This window comes from Marmota flaviventris, chromosome 8 (assembly GCF_047511675.1).
Source record: "Marmota flaviventris isolate mMarFla1 chromosome 8, mMarFla1.hap1, whole genome shotgun sequence".
Lineage (NCBI taxonomy): Eukaryota > Metazoa > Chordata > Mammalia > Rodentia > Sciuridae > Marmota > Marmota flaviventris.
Window position 1 is genome coordinate 10,928,924 of NC_092505.1, and position 19,396 is coordinate 10,948,319.

General features: G+C 36.7%; 1 protein-coding gene and 1 long non-coding RNA gene across 9 annotated transcripts in view; one reads left to right on the plus strand and one right to left on the minus strand.

Annotated features, from left to right (window-relative positions):
• Nucleotides 1-10,565, plus strand: part of Synj1 (synaptojanin 1) — an 87,517-nt gene extending 76,952 nt beyond the window's left edge. For 4 of the 7 annotated variants that reach the window (XM_071615085.1, XM_071615087.1, XM_071615088.1 and 1 more), the window contains 4 exons: nucleotides 555-663; nucleotides 916-1,133; nucleotides 5,165-5,188; nucleotides 7,600-7,675. In XM_071615085.1, coding sequence (XP_071471186.1) covers nucleotides 555-663; nucleotides 916-1,133; nucleotides 5,165-5,185 — 348 coding nt within the window. In that variant the 3' untranslated portion in view covers nucleotides 5,186-5,188; nucleotides 7,600-7,675. Of the gene's footprint in view, nucleotides 1-554; nucleotides 664-915; nucleotides 1,134-3,706; nucleotides 3,769-5,164; nucleotides 5,189-7,599 lie in introns of all 7 variants that reach the window. The other 3 variants (XM_027929186.3, XM_027929187.3, XM_071615086.1) reach the window with 2 other exon arrangements.
• Nucleotides 10,566-12,128: 1,563 nt separating this feature from the next.
• On the minus strand, nucleotides 12,129-18,853 carry LOC139706695 (uncharacterized). 2 transcript variants are annotated; one of them, XR_011708297.1, is made up of 3 exons: nucleotides 17,619-18,225; nucleotides 15,177-15,244; nucleotides 12,129-13,395 (listed from the first exon to the last, which is right to left on the minus strand). It is a non-coding gene; the product is annotated as an uncharacterized lncRNA (long non-coding RNA). The 2 variants fall into 2 exon arrangements; XR_011708298.1 differs by lacking the exon at nucleotides 15,177-15,244 and having other exon boundaries at nucleotides 17,619-18,853.
• Between the last annotated feature and the right edge of the window lie 543 nt (nucleotides 18,854-19,396).

A 19,396-nucleotide genomic window follows, 5' to 3' on the forward strand; every position in this document is an offset into this window, starting at 1 on the left:
TACACACTGTATTTCAAAAAGGAAAAATTGCCATGCACTGACTCCACTACCACACTTCCACAGAACTTTTAAAATTTTATTTAATACTGTAAGAATTGGGAAGGAAAGTCAGAATTTTTGTGGAGTTGAAAGTTCATATTAACTTGCTTAAAATAAGTATTGTGGGCTTAGAGCCCTCAGCAAACATGAAAATAGAAAAATATATTTTCCACCATTGTATCTTCTAATGTATTTAATGTGGATTATTGAGTTAGTTGGTAAAGAGTTTTACTTCTGTGTTAAAAAAAATCTCAGGGTGAAGTTTTCTGAAGTCTCTAGTAGCTCAGGTATATATCTCTCTATCTCCTCATATACATTAGCATTGTCTCAGTCTCTTCCATGAAGATTTTAAAATTTATTAATGTATGTGACGATAAGTAGAGAATAATTAAAATGACAAGACAGAGATTAATACCAGAAAGGAGAACAAATGAGATGAAAAAGCAGACATTTTCACAAAAATCTTACCTGTTGAAAATAAATAAATGTCTTAAGTGTTATATTTCCCACTGCAGACAATTCCTCCACGTGCTGGAGTTATAAGTGCCCCACAGAGCCATGCTCGGGCATCTGCTGGAAGACTGACCCCTGAAAGCCAAAGCAAGCCACTGGACACATCGAAAGGTAGATACTATATCAGAAATCCCAGTTTTGTACTTTTTCCTTTCACTTTTTTTCTTTCCCCTTCTGTTACCTGCCACGTTCCACAACTTACTCAAATAGGGATATACTTTCTTCTTCATGCCAATAGAAATGAGCTATTTGTTGGGGCAAGAGGGAATAACAACTGGAATGTCCTCCTAACTTTTCACCAAGGAAAGACAAACCATGGTTTTCTAGAACAGAGCTAACTTCTGACAATCATTGGTGTTTCAGGCTCAGCTCTCCTTCCAGAACCACTGAAGCCTCAGGCTGCTTTTCCTCCACAGCCTTCTCTGCCTGCACCTGCTCAAAAGTTGCAAGAGCCTCTTGTCCCCTTGGCAGCACCTATGCTTCAGTCTGGCCCCCAGCCAAATTTGGAAACCCCACCACAACCCCCACCACGGAGCAGGTCTTCCCATAGCTTGCCTTCAGAATCTTCTCCACAGCTGCAAGTAAGTCTCATTATTAAACAAATTATTATCTTTGGTGTATACACTTAGAACACAGTTATTCTAATCATTAACTTTTTTTAAGAATTACATAAGAGTTTTCATTTTTGCCATTTGGTATTAGCATCCTGTGTTAATGACTTTACCAAATAAATGTCATTTGACATCTCAGATTAGTCACATAACAAATGTATGTTCTGGTTATTTGGGGATTTTAAAGTTATTTTTCAGACACTGCTTAGATTAAAAATTCTCAGAGCATTCCTAAACCAGGTTCTTTGGGGTATTTCCAAGTAGTTTCTCATGTTAATGTTAAAACTTCATGACTTTTAAAAATGCATAATTTACTTTCAATAGTTAATAAATTGGGATGAACAAGAACATTTTTATTTTTCTCATTGCTCACAATCATAAATTACTTTGGGCTTTCACTTCCTGAAGAGAGATTGGCCATTAACATGGTGGATAATTTCCAATACAGGGAAAATAATTTCTAGTTCCTTTTGATGTAAGCAGTAATTCTTTTCTGCATTGTAGCTGTCACTGGGGTTCATAAGGTATTTCAGTTAGTCATATTAGATCAGTTTAGATGGTTTGTGCTTGTTAAAAACCATCAAAATAATAAATCATCTCATTGGTGTCTCTCAGAAAACAGTGCCATTGCCTTAGTGGGTTAAAAATCGTATGATCAGAGAGATTCTTTGTTCTCTCACATTGGAGAGACTTCTGGTGGATATATACAAAATTATTTTATATAAATATAATCAAATAAATTGAACTTTCAATTTTCTTATTTGTTATACACATATAAATAAAATTGTTAAAATGAAATTTAACAGGTGCATATTTTATGGGTTTTTTTTTTGTCATATATAAATTCTTAACTTGAAAAATGTCATCGAGGCCAAGGAAATGTATAAAGTTTTAAAAATCTGCTTCCAAACTTTGGAAAGACCCCAAATACAAAAAAATTGCAGTGTCCCTTAAGCATATTGATATATAGTAGTTCGCATTTATTTTTATACAATATGAATATACCCAGTTAGTTGCCAGAAGCTAATGGCTTCTTGTATTTTTACATGGTGAAAAAAAGATACTAAAGTAAAGACTCAAAACAATCTGGATATCATTAGCAGTTGGCAGTCACATTTACAAAAGGATACATATATACTAGAGAAAAATATTTTAAAAATTAAAATAAGCTACCTCCACATTTTTTTTTAACTTCAGAAAATTGAGGATACTAAAAATATTTAATAATGGTAGAAACCCTTCAAAGAATATATATCCACTTATTTTCCCTCTGTCACTCTCTTCTAATGAACACAACTTTTTTTCTCACTCCCTTGTAATGTATACTATTGTATTTTAAAATGTAATTGGAGGGCAAATCAAGCTAGCCACTGCGAGCTCTTACTGTTTTAGGGCCTCTAGCCTAAAATAGAGTACAAGTGCACATTAATTCCTAACACTATGTAATGTGAAGACAGATGCAGTACTGTGCAGAGAAACTTCAAAAGTCAAACTGTCCAGGAAGATTGCAATTCATCTGTGGCACACAGGAGTGCAGTAGGAACGTGCCAATAACCACCAAGCACCATTTTCCCACTGTTTTGATTTCTGGTTTTCATCGAAACTAGTATGGTGATTTAATTTGATGACTGACAGCCCATGGTTTGTATGTGGCTTGGTAGATTTTGTTCTCAAAATTTGTTATAGTCAGTTCATCAAAAATGACAAACATGATTATTACAGATTCTAAAGTTTCTTTTGCCTGAGTCATTGATATTAAATTCCTCTGAACACTATATACACAGAAACATATTTCCTTTTTTGAGGGTTGGAGGTTTTATTATGTGTAGACTATCTTTGTGAAGGATCACAAAGTGGTTGCGGTTTCCTCAGGGAATGTATAATTTGGGGGTTCAAAAGGAGGGGTGGGTGTGGCTTTTTACCTTTCTAGTTTTTAGCCATAGGAATAATACCATTCAGAAAATAATACACATTTTAAAAATTCTCTGAAGTAGCTATAACTTGAAAAATATGCAAGATTTTTCAATATTGACAAGGGTGAGATATTTATAAGAAATGTGGCATTTTGGCAATGGTATGAAAGAGTTTTAGAATGAACATTTAGTAATTTTTTAAGTATTTATTAATCTTGCTCTCAGTCAATAATGAATTTAAAACAAACACATACTTGACCCAACCTTTACTAAAATGTTTGTTGACTCTCTAATTTTTCTGATATACTTTTTCGCTAATTTAATATATATATATATATATATATAAAATATGTAGAATTTTTCTCTAATATAGAAAAGCTTCTCTTACCCTAAACAAATATATAATATAATATAATATGATATAATATAATATGTCATATGCCCTTTACACAGCATAAAAATGCCTCATGTATGTTACTGACTTCCTGTACTCAGTCATCCGATAATGAGCTAAGAGCCAGAAATAAGGAAATCCAATAGTAAGTGATAGTTGACAGTGAGGGAAGAAATAAAGTAGAAAATCTCTGCCCTGTATATCTTAATGTAATCCTGTTTCTACTCTCTTATCAGTGCCAGAGCCGATATACATGACTCCAAGATCATCAGGGCAATGGTAAAGAGGAGACTGTAAAGTATGTAATAGATTTAAGGATGGTGTCTCCATATTGTCAAGATTAGTTTTGCTGTTTAAAAATAAGATAATCTTCTGACAGGTGCAGTGGCACATGCCTGTAATCCCAGTGACTTGGGAGTCTGAGGCAGGAGGATTACAAGTTCGAGACCAGCCTCAGCAACTTAGCAAGGCCATAGCAACTCAGCAAGACCCTATCTCAGAATAAAAAGGGCTGGAGATGTAGCTGATAAAAAGCACCCCAAGATTAAATCCCCAGCACCAAAAAAATATAAAGTAAGATGAAAATAAGATAATCTTTTTATGTATAGGGGAAGATTCACCCCAAGTTTCTCAAGAGTACTAGATTTTAAAAATACTCCTAAATTATAGAAACATTATGATTTAATTTTAAGCAACAAAAATAAGATAGTTATTACTTCTTATGCCTTAAAATTAATAAATTATGAAATGAATTAGTGATGGTATCACCCCTCAAGACATTTTAGAAACATAAAATAAACCTGGATCCTGACCTACTTTTTTTAAATGACTGCTAATTTTCAGTGGTATAGTGCTTTTGCAAAGTTGCATCTCTAATAATGATAATTATGACACCCATAGATTATCCTAAGGCTATATCCTGGTGTTCTTATGCTGTTGTAAAAAGTACTGTAGATGGACTGACTGGTTTAAACAACAGGAATTTATTGCTCACAGTCCTGGAGGTTGGAAGTTCAAGATCATGGTGTCATCATGGTGGGATTGTGGTGAGGGTTTTCTTCTTGGCTTACTGACAGTTACCTTCTTTTGTGTGCTTACATGGTCTTTCCTTAAACTATGTGCCTGAAGAAGAGGGGTGGGGGGAATGGACACGTGCACAGTCTCTTTGGTGTCCTCTTGGCACAAGGTCACTCACTATTCCATCAAAGGAGCTCCAACCTCATGACCTGGACTAACCCTTATTACTTTCCAAAGGCCCTACCTCCAAATGCCATCACAAGGTGGAGGGGAAGGTGGGGGAGGTTAGAGCTTTAGCATACAAATTTTGGGGGTGGTGATAGTAAACATTCAGTCCATAACAGGCTGTTTAAAATAGTAAACATTCAGTCCATAACAGGCTGTTTAAAATATTTTAGAGCTCTGAAAAGCTTTGTAGAATTAAAAAAAAAAAAAAACTGGTTAGTAATCAACTTAAGACAAAAGTTAAAGTTTGGGTCATAATTCAACAAAATAACAAAAGGAATTAGAATTTTCTTTTGAACTTATGCTATAACCTGCAAATATTAATGCTCTTGAATTCTGTATGTAACATGAAACTATAAAGTATTTTGAAGACTGATTTGTTAGGGTTGCTGATTGGTCTCAAATTGTCCTCCTAACTCTTTCCTTTGATGTCTGTGTTCCCTTTCTCAAAGCAGGAGCAACCATCAGGGTAACAGGTATCTGACTATTTATCAATCTTACATGTGCTTTTCATCTGTCTTAGCACATTAGATGTATGAATTTGTTGCTTCATACATCTAAAGTTTCACCCATTTTTAAAACTACCTGTCCACGTTAATGAATTCTATTATCATACCATAAACCTGTCTTTTCTTTTTCTTAGTATTTTGGATTTTTAGGAACCATTTTAGATGTTCTTGCTAATGCTTTATCACTTTTTGCTTCTTTTTTATGAAAATTAACAAAACTAAACAGTGTAATTTCAAGAAAGTAAACTTTAGGTATATGAAAGCCTATTTGGCAAAATCACACTCATTGTTTTAACAATGACATAATTATGTAAACACGAAATTCAATTTTTTCCTAAGCTTAGCTTTCTTTTGGGAAGTATTTTTAATAGTTCTAGTAACAAAATTAGTTTCAGTAAGGAAGAATTGGTGATTTAGAAATATAAAAGTTAACATTATAATAAGACTAATTAAAGATCCTTCCAACACCTTTCTCTAGAAATACCACTGGATTTAATGTTGTCATCACAAATCCTGCTTTGATTATAAATTAATCCTATGAATGAATGATGGTGTGGCTCTCATTGTTATTTCAAACTTGATTGGAAAATGAGCTTCTATCAAATTATCTTTAAACTTACTTTAAAATAAAAATTTTCAGTATATGAAAATAAAGAAATGTGTGTGTAGTATTTATTTGGCAGGTGCCTATAGTTGGTTCTAAGCTGTGCAAAGCATGAAGTTCTCCTTTCCTGTAATGTCTACATGGTAGACTGTTTTATCTGCCACAGGACAGTTTGTCCCAGTCCCAATCAAATACTTCCATTTTGTTCTATTTATCACAAACAATCCAGAGATTATTAGTAATATAGAGTTAATGTAATTTTACAATGACTATAACTTTCCTGTCAACTCCATTTTCCTGTATAAGTCTGCTTTTCTCTAATATATGTAGAATACAGTTTAGTGTCTCATAACCCTTTGGTACAAATTTCTTGTCATATTAAGTTTGAAGAAAAATATACTTGTTCATTTAATTATAAACTATGTTCTGGGACCACTGAATAAAGGAGATATTTGAAAGTTATTCACTTAGGGGGTTATCCATACCATTTTCTCTTACGGGTGAACATCTTTCCCTATTATTAAGCACTAAGCTAGTGTTTTTATAATATGCAATTACATTTTATAGGGTCTGCTGCTCTTTCCCCAGTGTATTTCATGAGAAGGTAGTTACTTTGATAGCTTTCTAAATTCCTTTTTACTAGTGCTCCATTTTGTTACATTGCAAGTCTTGAGTGAAATTCTCCCTTCCATGTATTTTCCAACCTGGGATTTTGTTTTTCTTATCTTTGAATTTGGCATGAGTCAATATATCCAAGTCACTTATCCTAGTTTTATTAATTATATGGGATTATTTTTGAAAATTAATAATAAAATGCCTGATGAACTAAGTTGCTCCTGAGGCCAGGATGATAGTTGTTTTCCTCATCGGGATAGCTTAATTTGCTCAGAGTCCCATGACTAGGCTCCACTCCAACCTAGCTATTTTGTGAAGAAGGCACAAAGAGATTTAGGGGAAAAGTACAAACTTTGCATGACCATAAAATAATTCTGGCTGGGTGTGGTGGCACATGCCTGCAATCCTAGCACCTTGGGAGACTGAGGCAGGAGGATTGCAAGTTCAAAGCCAGCCTCAGCAACAGCAAGGTGCTAAACAACTCAGTGAGACCCTGTCTCTAAATAAAATACAAAATAACGCCTGGGGATGTGGCTCAGTGGCCAGGTGCCCCTGAGTTCAATCCCCAGTACCAAAAAACAAAACTAACATCCTTAAAGTCAAATTTCTATAGTAACAATTTTAAATGAAAATATTTTTAAAAGAACAATGAAACCACATCATCCTTATAGATGGGTGTTGGAAGTTTATTATATAGTTTTATCATAAGTTCTGAATATGGGTTTCTTAAGTTTGTATTAAAATGTGAACTATGTATAAACAAATTTGATAATTCTGTCTCTTACCATTTCAAAAATTACATGAATGAAATAAATTATATCAAATTTCTTTGAGATTTAAATAAATGAATTTAATGAATAAGAGGATTTATTTACAAATAAAGTTTATAAAGAATAAGATTTTAACATATTCCATGCTTGTATAATTATATCCAAATGGATTCTGTCATGTATAACTAAAAAGAGCCAATTAAAAAATAATAGCTTAGCTGTTTCCATCTTTTTAAAACCACGAGAGTAACAAACTACACAGAGTTACTTTTTAATTTCTAAATTTCTATGCTTGCTTCCCCACACATAAAAAGGTAATAATAATTGAAACAGAATAGGTGTTATTAATAAATATAAACTGATTATTCACTGTTCTCTTTCTTTTCCAGGTAAAAACAAATGGAATCTCTGGCATCAAACAAGAACCACCATTAAAGAGTGACCCATTTGAAGATCTTTCATTTAATCTGCTTGCTGTATCAAAGGCTCAGCTCTCTGTTCAAACATCACCTGTCCTAACCCCAGACCCAAAGAGGTTGTTTCAGTTGCCTTCTGCAACACAAAGTAATGTCAGTACTTTGAGTTCTGTAAGTTGCATGCCAACACTGCCTCCAATTCCAGCCCGGAGTAACTCCCAGGAAAACATGCGAAGTTCTCCAAACCCATTTCTTACTAGCTTGACCAGCACAAACCCTTTCACTGACAGGACTGCTGCTCCTGGAAACCCATTTAGAGCCCAATCTCAAGAATCAGAGGCAACTTCATGGCTCTGCAAAGAAAAGCCTATTATGGACAGTCATTTCCCTTCTCTGATGCCTGTTGGTCATAATACAAGCATGCCATCAACCTCACTCGATGGTTTTAAGGACAGTTTTGATCTGCAGGGCCAGTCTGCAGTAAAAACAAGTAACCCAAAAGGATGGGTAACCTTTGAGGAAGAGGAGGACTTTGGTGTGCAGGGGAAGTCAAAGTCAACTTGTCTAGACTTGATGGATAATCAGCCAGGTTCATTTGATGAAGACTGCAAGAAAAGTACAAATGTTTCTTTCTGTGTGTTGCCATCCAGACCTCCACCTCCACCTCCGGGCCCTCTGCTTCCCCCCAGCACCAGCCCTCCCACAGATCCTTTCATATCCTTGGCATCTAAGGTATCTCACATACTGGACTCTACAGAAAGATAATATTATACTATAGAGAAGGGCTTTGTGTTTTTTGCTGGGTTTTTTTTTGTTTGTTTGTTTTTAGTTTTGGCAGGACAGAACCAAAAAAATTGGGCATTAGTCATTCACTGTGTGCAATAAGAATTTTTAAGTGCACTGATACCCTCTTAAAGTACCACTATTTTATGTGTACAAAGTTGGAATATGTGTATATTGGAAATAAGGAAAAATCCTTCTCATTATTAACTGGAGTTTTGATATGTTGAGACAGCAGTAGCCCTAAAAAGTACTTAAAACTACCTTTGAAAATAGTCCTTATTCAGAAATTATTCATCAATCTTCTCTGGAGAATCTAAAAAAGTCCACACAACTTTTACTGGAATCATGTAGCCCTTTCATACTCTTGAAAATTGGTATTCATGAGTATTTACCAAAGACTGCCAAAGTTATATTGAGACAGTTTTGAAAGGCATTTAATAAAAAAAGTGTGTATGTATATATGTATGTGTGTATATACATATACACACACATATATAATCTACATATTAATAAAACTATTAAATTTTAGTATATAACTCAGACCAGATTTTACCTAAAAGTTCTAACAGAGTCCTTTTTTCTGTATCATTACCAAAAAGATGACTGCAAATTTGGATGTTTCATTAATTTTCTTCCCCAAACTATAATAATCTTACTTCACAACCTAATTTTCTATTATGCCACAACCCGACCCTTCAAATACATACACCCTTATTACTTTCCACATGTTTCTCTCTGGGAGGAGGTTCTTACAGCTGACAGCAGCATGTTTTGTGGTCAATCATGTGGCCAGATACTCTAGCACTCTCCAAAAAGTACCATGGCCTTATATTTAGGGAAGGCATATACCGCGGAGTTCAGTGTAAATGTATTCTCTTCTCTCTGCACATTAGGGTATATGTTGCTTATTTCCCTCCACACTTTTCTATTTGCTGCTTTTGCTCTGGAACTTTGCTTTTGGTAGGGAAAGCAGCTGTCCCCCGAGTACTCTGAATTGGGGATATCCCAGTCTATGTTTTCTCCCCCTTAAAAGGCTACATAATACATTTTTGCTGCTTTTTTAGAGGCTATACCTCAAATTCGCTGTGGATTTTGTCTCCTGCACTGCCAGTATGCAACTAATCTGCTTTTATTGATTTTATGAAGTACACAGAATTTTTACAGAATGTAGTATTTTGATATCATTAAGTGAACCAATCAGAAAACTCCTTGAGCAATAGTTGTTTTGTGGTTTGAGTTAAAATCATCTTTGCCCATTAAGATTTATATTAACATTCTTTTATATAAAGAGTTGCATATGTCCACCTAAATTCCTATGTCCACATTTAATCTTCAAAGATGTGCTTCGGGAGAATACAAAAAAATAGAGTTCATAGCTTAAGAATATTTAAAGTGTAAAAGCACAGCAAACTGCATTGCACTTAAAACATAAATCTATTAGGAAAAATCACTTTTCTAAATGCTCAAATGTTATCAAAATACTTTATTTATAGAAGTGATCCTCTCTGTTAACAGCCAGGATTTGCTGTTAGAAATAACTCTTGTTTTATATTGTGCTTTTGGGGGGGGTTCTAATCATTTCAGCAGTAGTATCTTTGAAACAGCAGTATTACTATAAGCTGTGTGCTTCAAAATGTGAATGGATTTGTTGAACTGTGGCTTTAAATCTGTGACTGGTGTACATGGTATTTGCTCTCCATTAGCAAAATATTAGGTAAACTTCACTAGTGCCAATTGCAGTTCTGTGAGCAGTGTTTCCTATTGGATATAAACTACTGTCTAAAATATACATATCAGCAGCAGCCCAGCCCTTGTCAGGAAAATTATATTTGGCAAGTTGCTAAAAAATGCACAAAGTTATGAAAGTTAAAGGTATGCTGCAAATAACTAGCCGTTATTCTGTGTATTATTAAATATTTACTGGTTCTGTTCAAAGCAGAGCAGAATTTAGACACTAAGAATCTCTTTGTGAATTCTTTGTTCTCTATAGTAGATTTCTGTTTATATGTATGTAAGAATTTTATTGCTTATGTGGCATACAATATTTATAACTATATACTTTATAGAAGTACCATATTAAAGTCAGTGGTATACAGACATTCTGTATATATCCTGTGAAATGTGCTGTCATATGAAATAAATATACCTGTCTTTACCATGCTGACTACTTTGCTCAAGAGGGAAGAATTTTTCTCAACCATTTTCCATGTACTTTCCATATATGTTTAGTGACATTTGGAGAAAATAGGTTAGCTCCTATTGTTACAGCTGTTGACCGGTGACGAGTCCTTGCTTCCCCAATGTTGAAGAATAACACCAGAGAGCAAGGCAAGGTCAGAGTAGAAATTAGAAGTTTATTAAAGGACAGCAGAAAAGACTTCTCCCGGAGGAAGAAGGGGACCCAAGAGGTGGAATCCCTGGAAGTGCAGTTGTCTCCCCTTTTTATAGTTTTGGTGATGGAATGTAGGGGGAAGGGTTTGGGACACAGGTGGGCCAAACAAGTAATCTGGGCAGGAAGGACTTCATTATCACTTCTTTGGGATGGGCTATCTCCAAATCTGTTGGGGGCTGTTTCCTGGGTTCCATTAACATTTCTTTAGGGTGGACTTTGGCCTAGGGCCTTTCCGGGACTTCATTAACATTCCATGAGTTGTCCTGTGTTTCCGGAATCATTGTCAGCATGGCCTCCATTTTAGATCTTACTCGATATTAGACCCGATTTACCAAACTACACTGACTACCTAACTTTAAATCTGGCTTCACTATTACAAAATGAGGTATTTTAACTTAAGACATTATTTTCATTTATTTCATTTCTCCATATACTGCTTACTCTTAACAAGTAGGAAGACAGATTTTCTGGGTCATTAAGAAACCCTTGCATTTATTCTGTAAACAAGCCTTCGTTCAAAATTTTGTTGGTTTGAAAATAACACATGAATGGATTATTTTTGACCCATAGCAGAAGAAACAACAAAGGAATCAGGACATGAATAGCCAGACAAAAAGACAAGTCCCAAACACAAATTTAGAAACCATGGCTAGCAGTTTTCCATGAGTTTGCCCTTGTGTAGTCTGATTTGATGATATTCAAAAAATATTTGTTTCCTGTGGGAGGCCATCCTCGCATGTGATTTGAGTTACCTCTGGCTGGGTGAGAGGTGCTTAGACACAGCTGTGTCAGAGCTATTCCCCACCCTTCTCCAGGTCTGAGGGCTTGTCCGTGCAGAGGCGTGCCTGGCCACTGCCCGGAAGACCAATTGTCGCCCCTGACCTTGGGATGCTGCCCCCCTAACCTTCATTGGGTGGGATTTTCCCTTGAATTTTTTGCTCCCCAATAAAAGCCCACTCCCTGGCGTGTTCTCTCTCTCTCTCTCTAGCCTCTTCAGTAAACCTCGATGCCACATTAGGTGGCTGGAGGCGGGAGCTAGGAGAAGCAGTCCTCGAGCTGGTATTAAAGGTAATAAGAGTCTTGTCTCTTTAATTTAAAACTCCCTAGCATTTACTCATGAATGGAACCTTCTTTCATGAAGCCAGCACGGTCGCGTGGCAGAGTTTCCTAAATAGTTTAATTCTGTTCATTCAACTTTAAGTTACAGGTACAAAATAACTGACTTTACAAAAACCTTTAAGATAATCTTAGAATTATATGTAGTTTTAAGAAATAATATGAAAGACCCACCGATTCCCTGTCCAAGAAAGACGCACGAGGCACTGGCTGCAAAAGCAAGAGGTGATTTATTGATACACAGGCGCCTGCGGGTGCCCAGCGAAACCTCAGCCGGAGCTTCGGTGAACTGGCACACCGGGCTTTGGGGTACAGAATTTTTTATAGGGTCAAGGAGCAGGTTTCGCGCGCGCGGTAAGCAACAGGTTTCTTATTGGTTATTTTGAACCCAACATACAGGTTACCTAAAGGGTAAAGTTATTTTTCATTTTATGTTCCTGGAATTACACCATATGACAGTTACATATGAACACTCTGTTTTTTTTCTATTCCTGCTTATTAGCCCCTGTTTAGTCAGGCATGCCCTGGAATCTATTCTTCTGCTCTTTCCCAACCATCCTGTTTTTCCCTTTTAATCGGTTTCACTTAACTGATTTTCTGAAAAATACATCTGACGTCTGTGCAGGTGCGGAAGCAAGCCCTGGTGATTTATTACTGGGCCTAAAGTTATTGGGCTGGGGTCTTTCATTCCCCCCTTTTTCTTTATCATGGATAGAATCTTATATCCATTGTTCTGCTTGCTCAGGTTCTTGGATTAAGCTTGTGTGTGACCCTGTTTGTTGTTTAAGCAACTGGTACTGTTGAGTTAGAACCATAGTTTGGATTATAGAAAGTCTCTCTCTCATGAATTGCACCAATCTATTGAGTATGCAGGGTCCAAACGTTAGGATTATTAGCAGAATAACTAAAGGTCCCGCTATGGTGGATAGCAAAGTAGTTAACCATGGGGATTTGTTAAACCAGTGTTCAAACCATCCTTGTTGAGCCTCAAATTTTTTTTTTTTTTTTTTGCCAGCCTTTCAGTGACCTTTTCCATAGTTTCCCGGACTACCCCTGTATGGTCAGCGTAAAAACAACATTGTTTCTTTAAAACCACACAGAGACCACCTTTCCTAAGGAATAACAGATCTAATCCCCTTCTATTTTGTAGTACGACTTCTGCGAGGGAAGAGAGAGATTTCTCTAAGACAGTGATAGACTTGGTCACTTGATATTAGACCCCCGATTTACCTAACTACACTGACTACCTAACTTTAAATCTGGCTTTATTTATTTATTTTTTTTTAAATTTGGGAACTCCTTACTGCTGTGAGGAAGGGGGACGAAGAGAATCTTTCTGGCTTCTTCAGGCTGAAAAGGGACGGCGTGGGGCAAGCAGTTTGGAGTCCCCCTTAAAAATATCGGGTCTATCGAGTGGTCCATGATGAAAGTCTAATTGAGAAGTAATAGGCTGGAGGGCCATTTGAGTGATGGGTGGTCTATAAGAGAAACAAGAACTTATTAGTACTGGAACCATATTGATGCAGTAATAAATGCCACAGCACAGGAATATGCCAATGAGTATAATGGCCAAGACAAAGATTAACAATGTTTTCCATCAGGCAGTACCAGGAACTAGGAGCTAGGATATTGTTTCCACGAAAAAGTTGCTGAGGACATGGCTTCCATCTGAGCAGGTAAATCTTTAAAGATATTTGTCACATTGTCAGAAATGTCAGGGATGTCAACACAACAACTAACATGTAGGGTTACAGATGTCTTTTTCTTTAAGATATAGTTTAATAATTTAATGCCATCTGATCCTGCAAAATCCTTTTACTAGTATAACCTCTGTGTCTAATAGAGAAATCTTTAATTCTGTTACTTAGGGCTGGATAACCATATTAGCAAACATCAAGCCTACCTGCGTTGGCTAGAAATAAAGGCCTTAGACTAAAACTACTCTAGCAGTCCCTTTGACAGTTATCAGGCATTTCTGTCTAAGAATCTCTTTTGTAGCCTTCAGTCTACTTATTTATGGAAGTTACATTTAACTATTATTATTATTTAAGATGTCCAGGAACAGCTGTGCTTTGGCTTTGACTGTCTTTGCTAAGTGTTTAAGATGAAGCAAGTCAAACTGACTTTTGTTTCTACCTATTGTTTACAGTCAGCTGAGTTATCCTGGGAGTCCTCGGGAACTTCATAGCAGCTTTTCAGTTCTGCTAGTGCCATTTGCGCTAGGATGGATCCAGGCCTTGCTTGACCATATGGCTTCCCTCAGAAGCATCAGGGATGTCTCCCTTTTCTAATGACCCTCCTCTTTACAGCAAATGCACCGATTGGCTTTCTGTCCTCCACTGGTCTCATTAATCTCCCTGCTCAGGAGGTTATGTGGCCTAGAGTTGCTGAGCCCTTTGGAGAAGTCCCCTATTCCCTGATTCAGACTGACTCAGAGGGCAAGAGCCGAATATTGGTTTTCTTGGCCTTTTAAATTTAACTAATTTTAAAAACTTGATCTTAAACATCCAGCAAATAAGTTAACAGCCTTATATTAAGAGCACTGGGCTTTAATGTCTATCTCTCTATCCTGTAGGTGATAACTCCTTATCTTATGTTGACCCAGGTTGTGTTCTTAAAGCAATACCTCTTTAAAACATTAACAGGCAATCCTTAAACCATCTATAAGCAAACTACAAAACAAAACTAACTAGGGTAAAAACATATTTAGCTTATATAATAGCTACCTTGAATTCTGGCAGGGTTATACATCATAATTTCCTGTTTGAGATCCTAGTAATCTTGGCAAAAACCTACTTTTGGACACAACTTTAACTGTACTGAAATCTGGCTTACTTCTTTCATAGCCACTTTCACATGTAGTGAGATGGGACAGAGCCTTATTTCAAGTAAGGCAGGGCTCTTTATAAATCTCAAGTACTATAGTTCTGAAGCTGATCATTTTACAAAGTTTACATAAATTGTTGTTCAAGTTTACATGAACATTAGCTAACACAACATAATATCACACCTAAAACATGAATTAAAGGCTGAAAGCTTTTAACCTCTTGTAGAAAAGTAGTAATGTACTTTTGTGTTTTGCAATAAAACCTTCACATAGATTAGGCTCTTATTAACTTAAAAATACATGAATTGTATCTCAGAGTAGAAAGTAACATGGAACCGTACATATCTTATTGATAACAAGTTCAGTTATAGAACACAAATGATATAATTGAATCTCCAACATGTTTTTTTTTTTTTTTAAGCCTAAAATTACCATACAACTTTAGAACACCAGCTTGATATAATGTTCTTTTGAAGCTTCTACCTTACAGACTTGTATACCTGGAAGATATGAACACATTAATAACACCATAATTACATAAACCTCCTTTTGTTCACATTTTGAAACAATACTTGTAAACTTTTAAATTTAAGCAGAGTTAACATTTTATTAGGGCCTTTTTGAACACCTAGAGAAACTTATAAGCTTAATTTTGAGGACATCTTTACTTTTATCTGTTTACCCAATCTAAATTGAACCGTTTGAATCACGTGAATTAAAGATATTTGGATCTATTTTTAATTTTTTAATTAATTTTTTTTTTTTTATGAGCGCTCCTCATCTGTCAATTGTTATATCACTGTAGGATATATGGACATACACACATACAGACATACCGACATACAACACATAACAAGAGTGTGCACACATAACAATAATAAAGGCCTCGTAGCTTTTCGCAGATGAAATCTCCATTGCAATGTTTTTTTTAAAAAAAAACTTTACTGATCAGAAAAACATTAACCTAGGTCTGCAGGATCAGAATCACGAGCTCAAAAAAATACAGAATCTAAGAAAAAAAACAAGAATCCTAAAAAAAGATGACTGGCCAGTAGTTAGTAAATACCATACAATTTATTTCTTGGTTTGGTCTAGTTTGAGTTCAGGTAAAAAGACACTTTTATTCCCCCCCCCCCCTTTTTTTTTTTTTTCTTGGGCCTGAGCTCCAAGCTGCTTCTGTTTGCATATCAGTTTAAGCCCTGACCAAGGTCTGGAAGGAGCAGGGAAAAAAAAAAACTGCTATTTTGAGCAGACACTTTAGGCCTAAGACATTTTAACCTTAAGTTATATTTCCAGGTTTAGATGTTGAAAATTATGATACAAATTTAAGAAGCAATTTCCAAAATTTAAAATTTTATATCTTTTTACACTAGAAAAACTTGTTCATATAAAACTGGAAATAGGATCTCTACCATCAGAAGAAATTTCTTTAGTACCTCTAAGCCACTTTGCTTGTTCTGAAGTTTCTAAAGCAGCATTGAGTTACATTAAATTTGCCCACACATTACCATATATATCTGAAATTAAGCTTTGAAAATTTCTAAGACTATTGGTATTTTATCTAATGTCATTTTTATGAGCCAGACCAACGTTTTAATTTCTTTTCAGGCTACCCAGTTCAAAATTGAAACTTTTTAATTTTTTTTTTTTATCCCAAGTATTTAAGTTTTTTAGCATGAACTATCTGAAATCAAACTAAACAATTGCTTAAACCCAACTTTTAACTGCAAGATAGTGCAATGCTTTAGAAACCCATTCAGATACCAGATTGTTACAATAAAAATTATTATTTTTTTTAAGACACACATTTAACCTAGATTATCCCTAAGAAACAATCAGACAACCAGATAAGAAAATATCTCTCCAGGTTTTGAACTTTCATTTAATTATGACTCCCATCAGTGGCACCATAGACTTTCCCATGAGTGGACCAGATGTTTTCACGTAGAGGCAACTATAGGTGTAAAATCAAGGGTCCCAGTGTGACTGGCTTTACTGCATTTAGTGTCCCTTCTTTTTAAGTAAACAGAGGTAGCGTAATCCTTAAGATGTAGATAAGGACCCAGGGAACTCCCCAGAGCTAAATGGCTCTGGCAGCTGCTGGGAGTCCCTTAATCCTATCTTTCACCCATAGGATCAGTTCCTCCAGTTTGGTTTGACCTTAGGCATTAGGCATTTTTTTTTTTCTTCTAACTTTTTAGTAGCCAGCTCCCAAAAAGTCCATCCTCTGCTTGCAGTTGTTTCGAGTGCTAAGCTTCCCCAAGAGAGCAGAGTGGGGACTTCTTAAAAGTCCCCTTGAGAGTGTCAAAATTTGTGACTGAAAATTTGGTTCCCATCTCTAAAGCCAATTAACACTAATTTAATAATGAGGATAGGGCTTTGAGAAAAGTCAAAGCGAGATGTTAAAGTTGTTATAGATTGTCCCATGTTAGTCTCAGGTGGAATGAGAAAATGCAGAGGCAAGGAGACAGATACAAATCAGACAGGACACAAAACACAAAGAACGCTGCGCGGCTTCGGGCAAAGGCAAGAAGACAGACACAAATATCAGACTGGACACAGAGAACGCTGCGCGGCTCGAGCACAAACCGAACGTACCTGACGGATTAGGGAGAGGAGGGATACCGTCACCTCCGTCACCCACGAGTACAGTGTACTCTACAGAACATTGGAGGCCCCCCAAGATGGGCCTCCCTGAGCCCCTGGGACGTCTCCCAGGGTGGCAGGGGAGAAGTCCGAGTTCGTCAACTCCTTCTCAAGCTGCCCAGAATACAGAGCGATTACGCGTAATCGTACAGACGCTGCGCATGAACAGATAACAAGATAACAACCAGACAGACAGAGACACAAAATGACACGAACTGGCCAGCTTACCTCCCAGTGGTTATCGGGTGTTCCTCGGGCAGGGATCCGGACGGGGTTATAGGAGTTCTCCTGGCTGGCTCGCCAAATGAAAGACCCACCGATTCCCTGTCCAAGAAAGACGCACGAGGCACTGGCTGCAAACGCAAGAGGTGATTTATTGATACACAGGCGCCTGCGGGTGCCCAGCGAAACCTCAGCCGGAGCTTCGGTGAACTGGCACACCGGGCTTTGGGGTACAGAATTTTTTATAGGGTCAAGGAGCAGGTTTCGCGCGCGCGGTAAGCAACAGGTTTCTTATTGGTTATTTTGAACCCAACATACAGGTTACCTAAAGGGTAAAGTTATTTTTCATTTTATGTTCCTGGAATTACACCATATGACAGTTACATATGAACACTCTGTTTTTTTTCTATTCCTGCTTATTAGCCCCTGTTTAGTCAGGCATGCCCTGGAATCTATTCTTCTGCTCTTTCCCAACCATCCTGTTTTTCCCTTTTAATCGGTTTCACTTAACTGATTTTCTGAAAAATACATCTGACGTCTGTGCAGGTGCGGAAGCAAGCCCTGGTGATTTATTACTGGGCCTAAAGTTATTGGGCTGGGGTCTTTCAAATACAGGGCAAGCCCATGTACCCTTTACCCAGTTTCCCCAAGTGGGAACATCCTGCAAAACTATACTACAATAGTACAACTAATATATTAACATTGATGAGAAGCATATCATCACCATAAGAATCCCTTTTCCCATTCCCCTGTCATCTTATCCCATCACAGTCCTTTTCCCCTGTCCTTAACCTCTGCCAACCACTAATCTATTCTCCATTTCTATAATTTTGTCGCTTCAAGAATGTTGTATAAATGGAGCTAGGGGTATAGCTCAGTGATAAGGCACTTGCCTAGCATGCTTGAGGCCCTGGGTTAAAAATCCAGCCCCACCCAAAAAAGTTATGTAAATAGAATCATGTAACTTTTGAGATTGTGTTTTTTCACTCAGTATATTCCAGAGATTCATCTAGGTTGCATGTATCAATAGTTTGTTCCTTTTGTTGCAGAGTATTATTCTACAATATGGATATACCACAACTCATTTAATCATACACCCATCAAAGGACACCTGGCTTATATCCAGTTTGAGGCTATTAGAAAATGCTATGAACTTAATTTTTAATTTTTCTGAGATAAATCCCAGGAGTACAACTGTTTGGTCATAAGGAGGTGGCATGATTCAACTGTCTTTTTTTTTTTTTTTTTGAGAGAGAGAGAGAGAGAGAGAGAATTTTTTTAATATTTATTTTTTAGTATTCGGCGGACATAACATCTTTGTATGTGGTGCTGAGGATCGAACCCGGGCCGCACGCATGCCAGGCGAGCGCGCTACCGCTTGAGCCACATCTCCAGCCCTCAACTGTCTTTTTGTTTGGGTTTTGTTTTTGTGCTGGGGATTGAGCTAGGAGTGCTTTACCACTGAGCTGCATCCCCAGTCCTGTTTCCAAGTGCCTACCACTTTATATTCCTATCAGCAATGTATGTGAGATTCAGTTTCTCCACATCCTTTCCCTACTGGCTACTATCACTGTTTTTTGTTGTTGTTGTTTTTACTGTAGACACTCTAGAAATGGAATTTCATTGTGGTTTAATCTCCATTTCCCAAGCAGCTAGTGATGTTAAATATCCTTTCAAGTGCTTATTTGCCCTTTTATATCATCTTTAGTAAATGTCTAAGTGGATTTTTTACTGTTGAGTTTTGAAGTTTTTCGGTATACTCTAGATGCAACTTATCCTTTGGC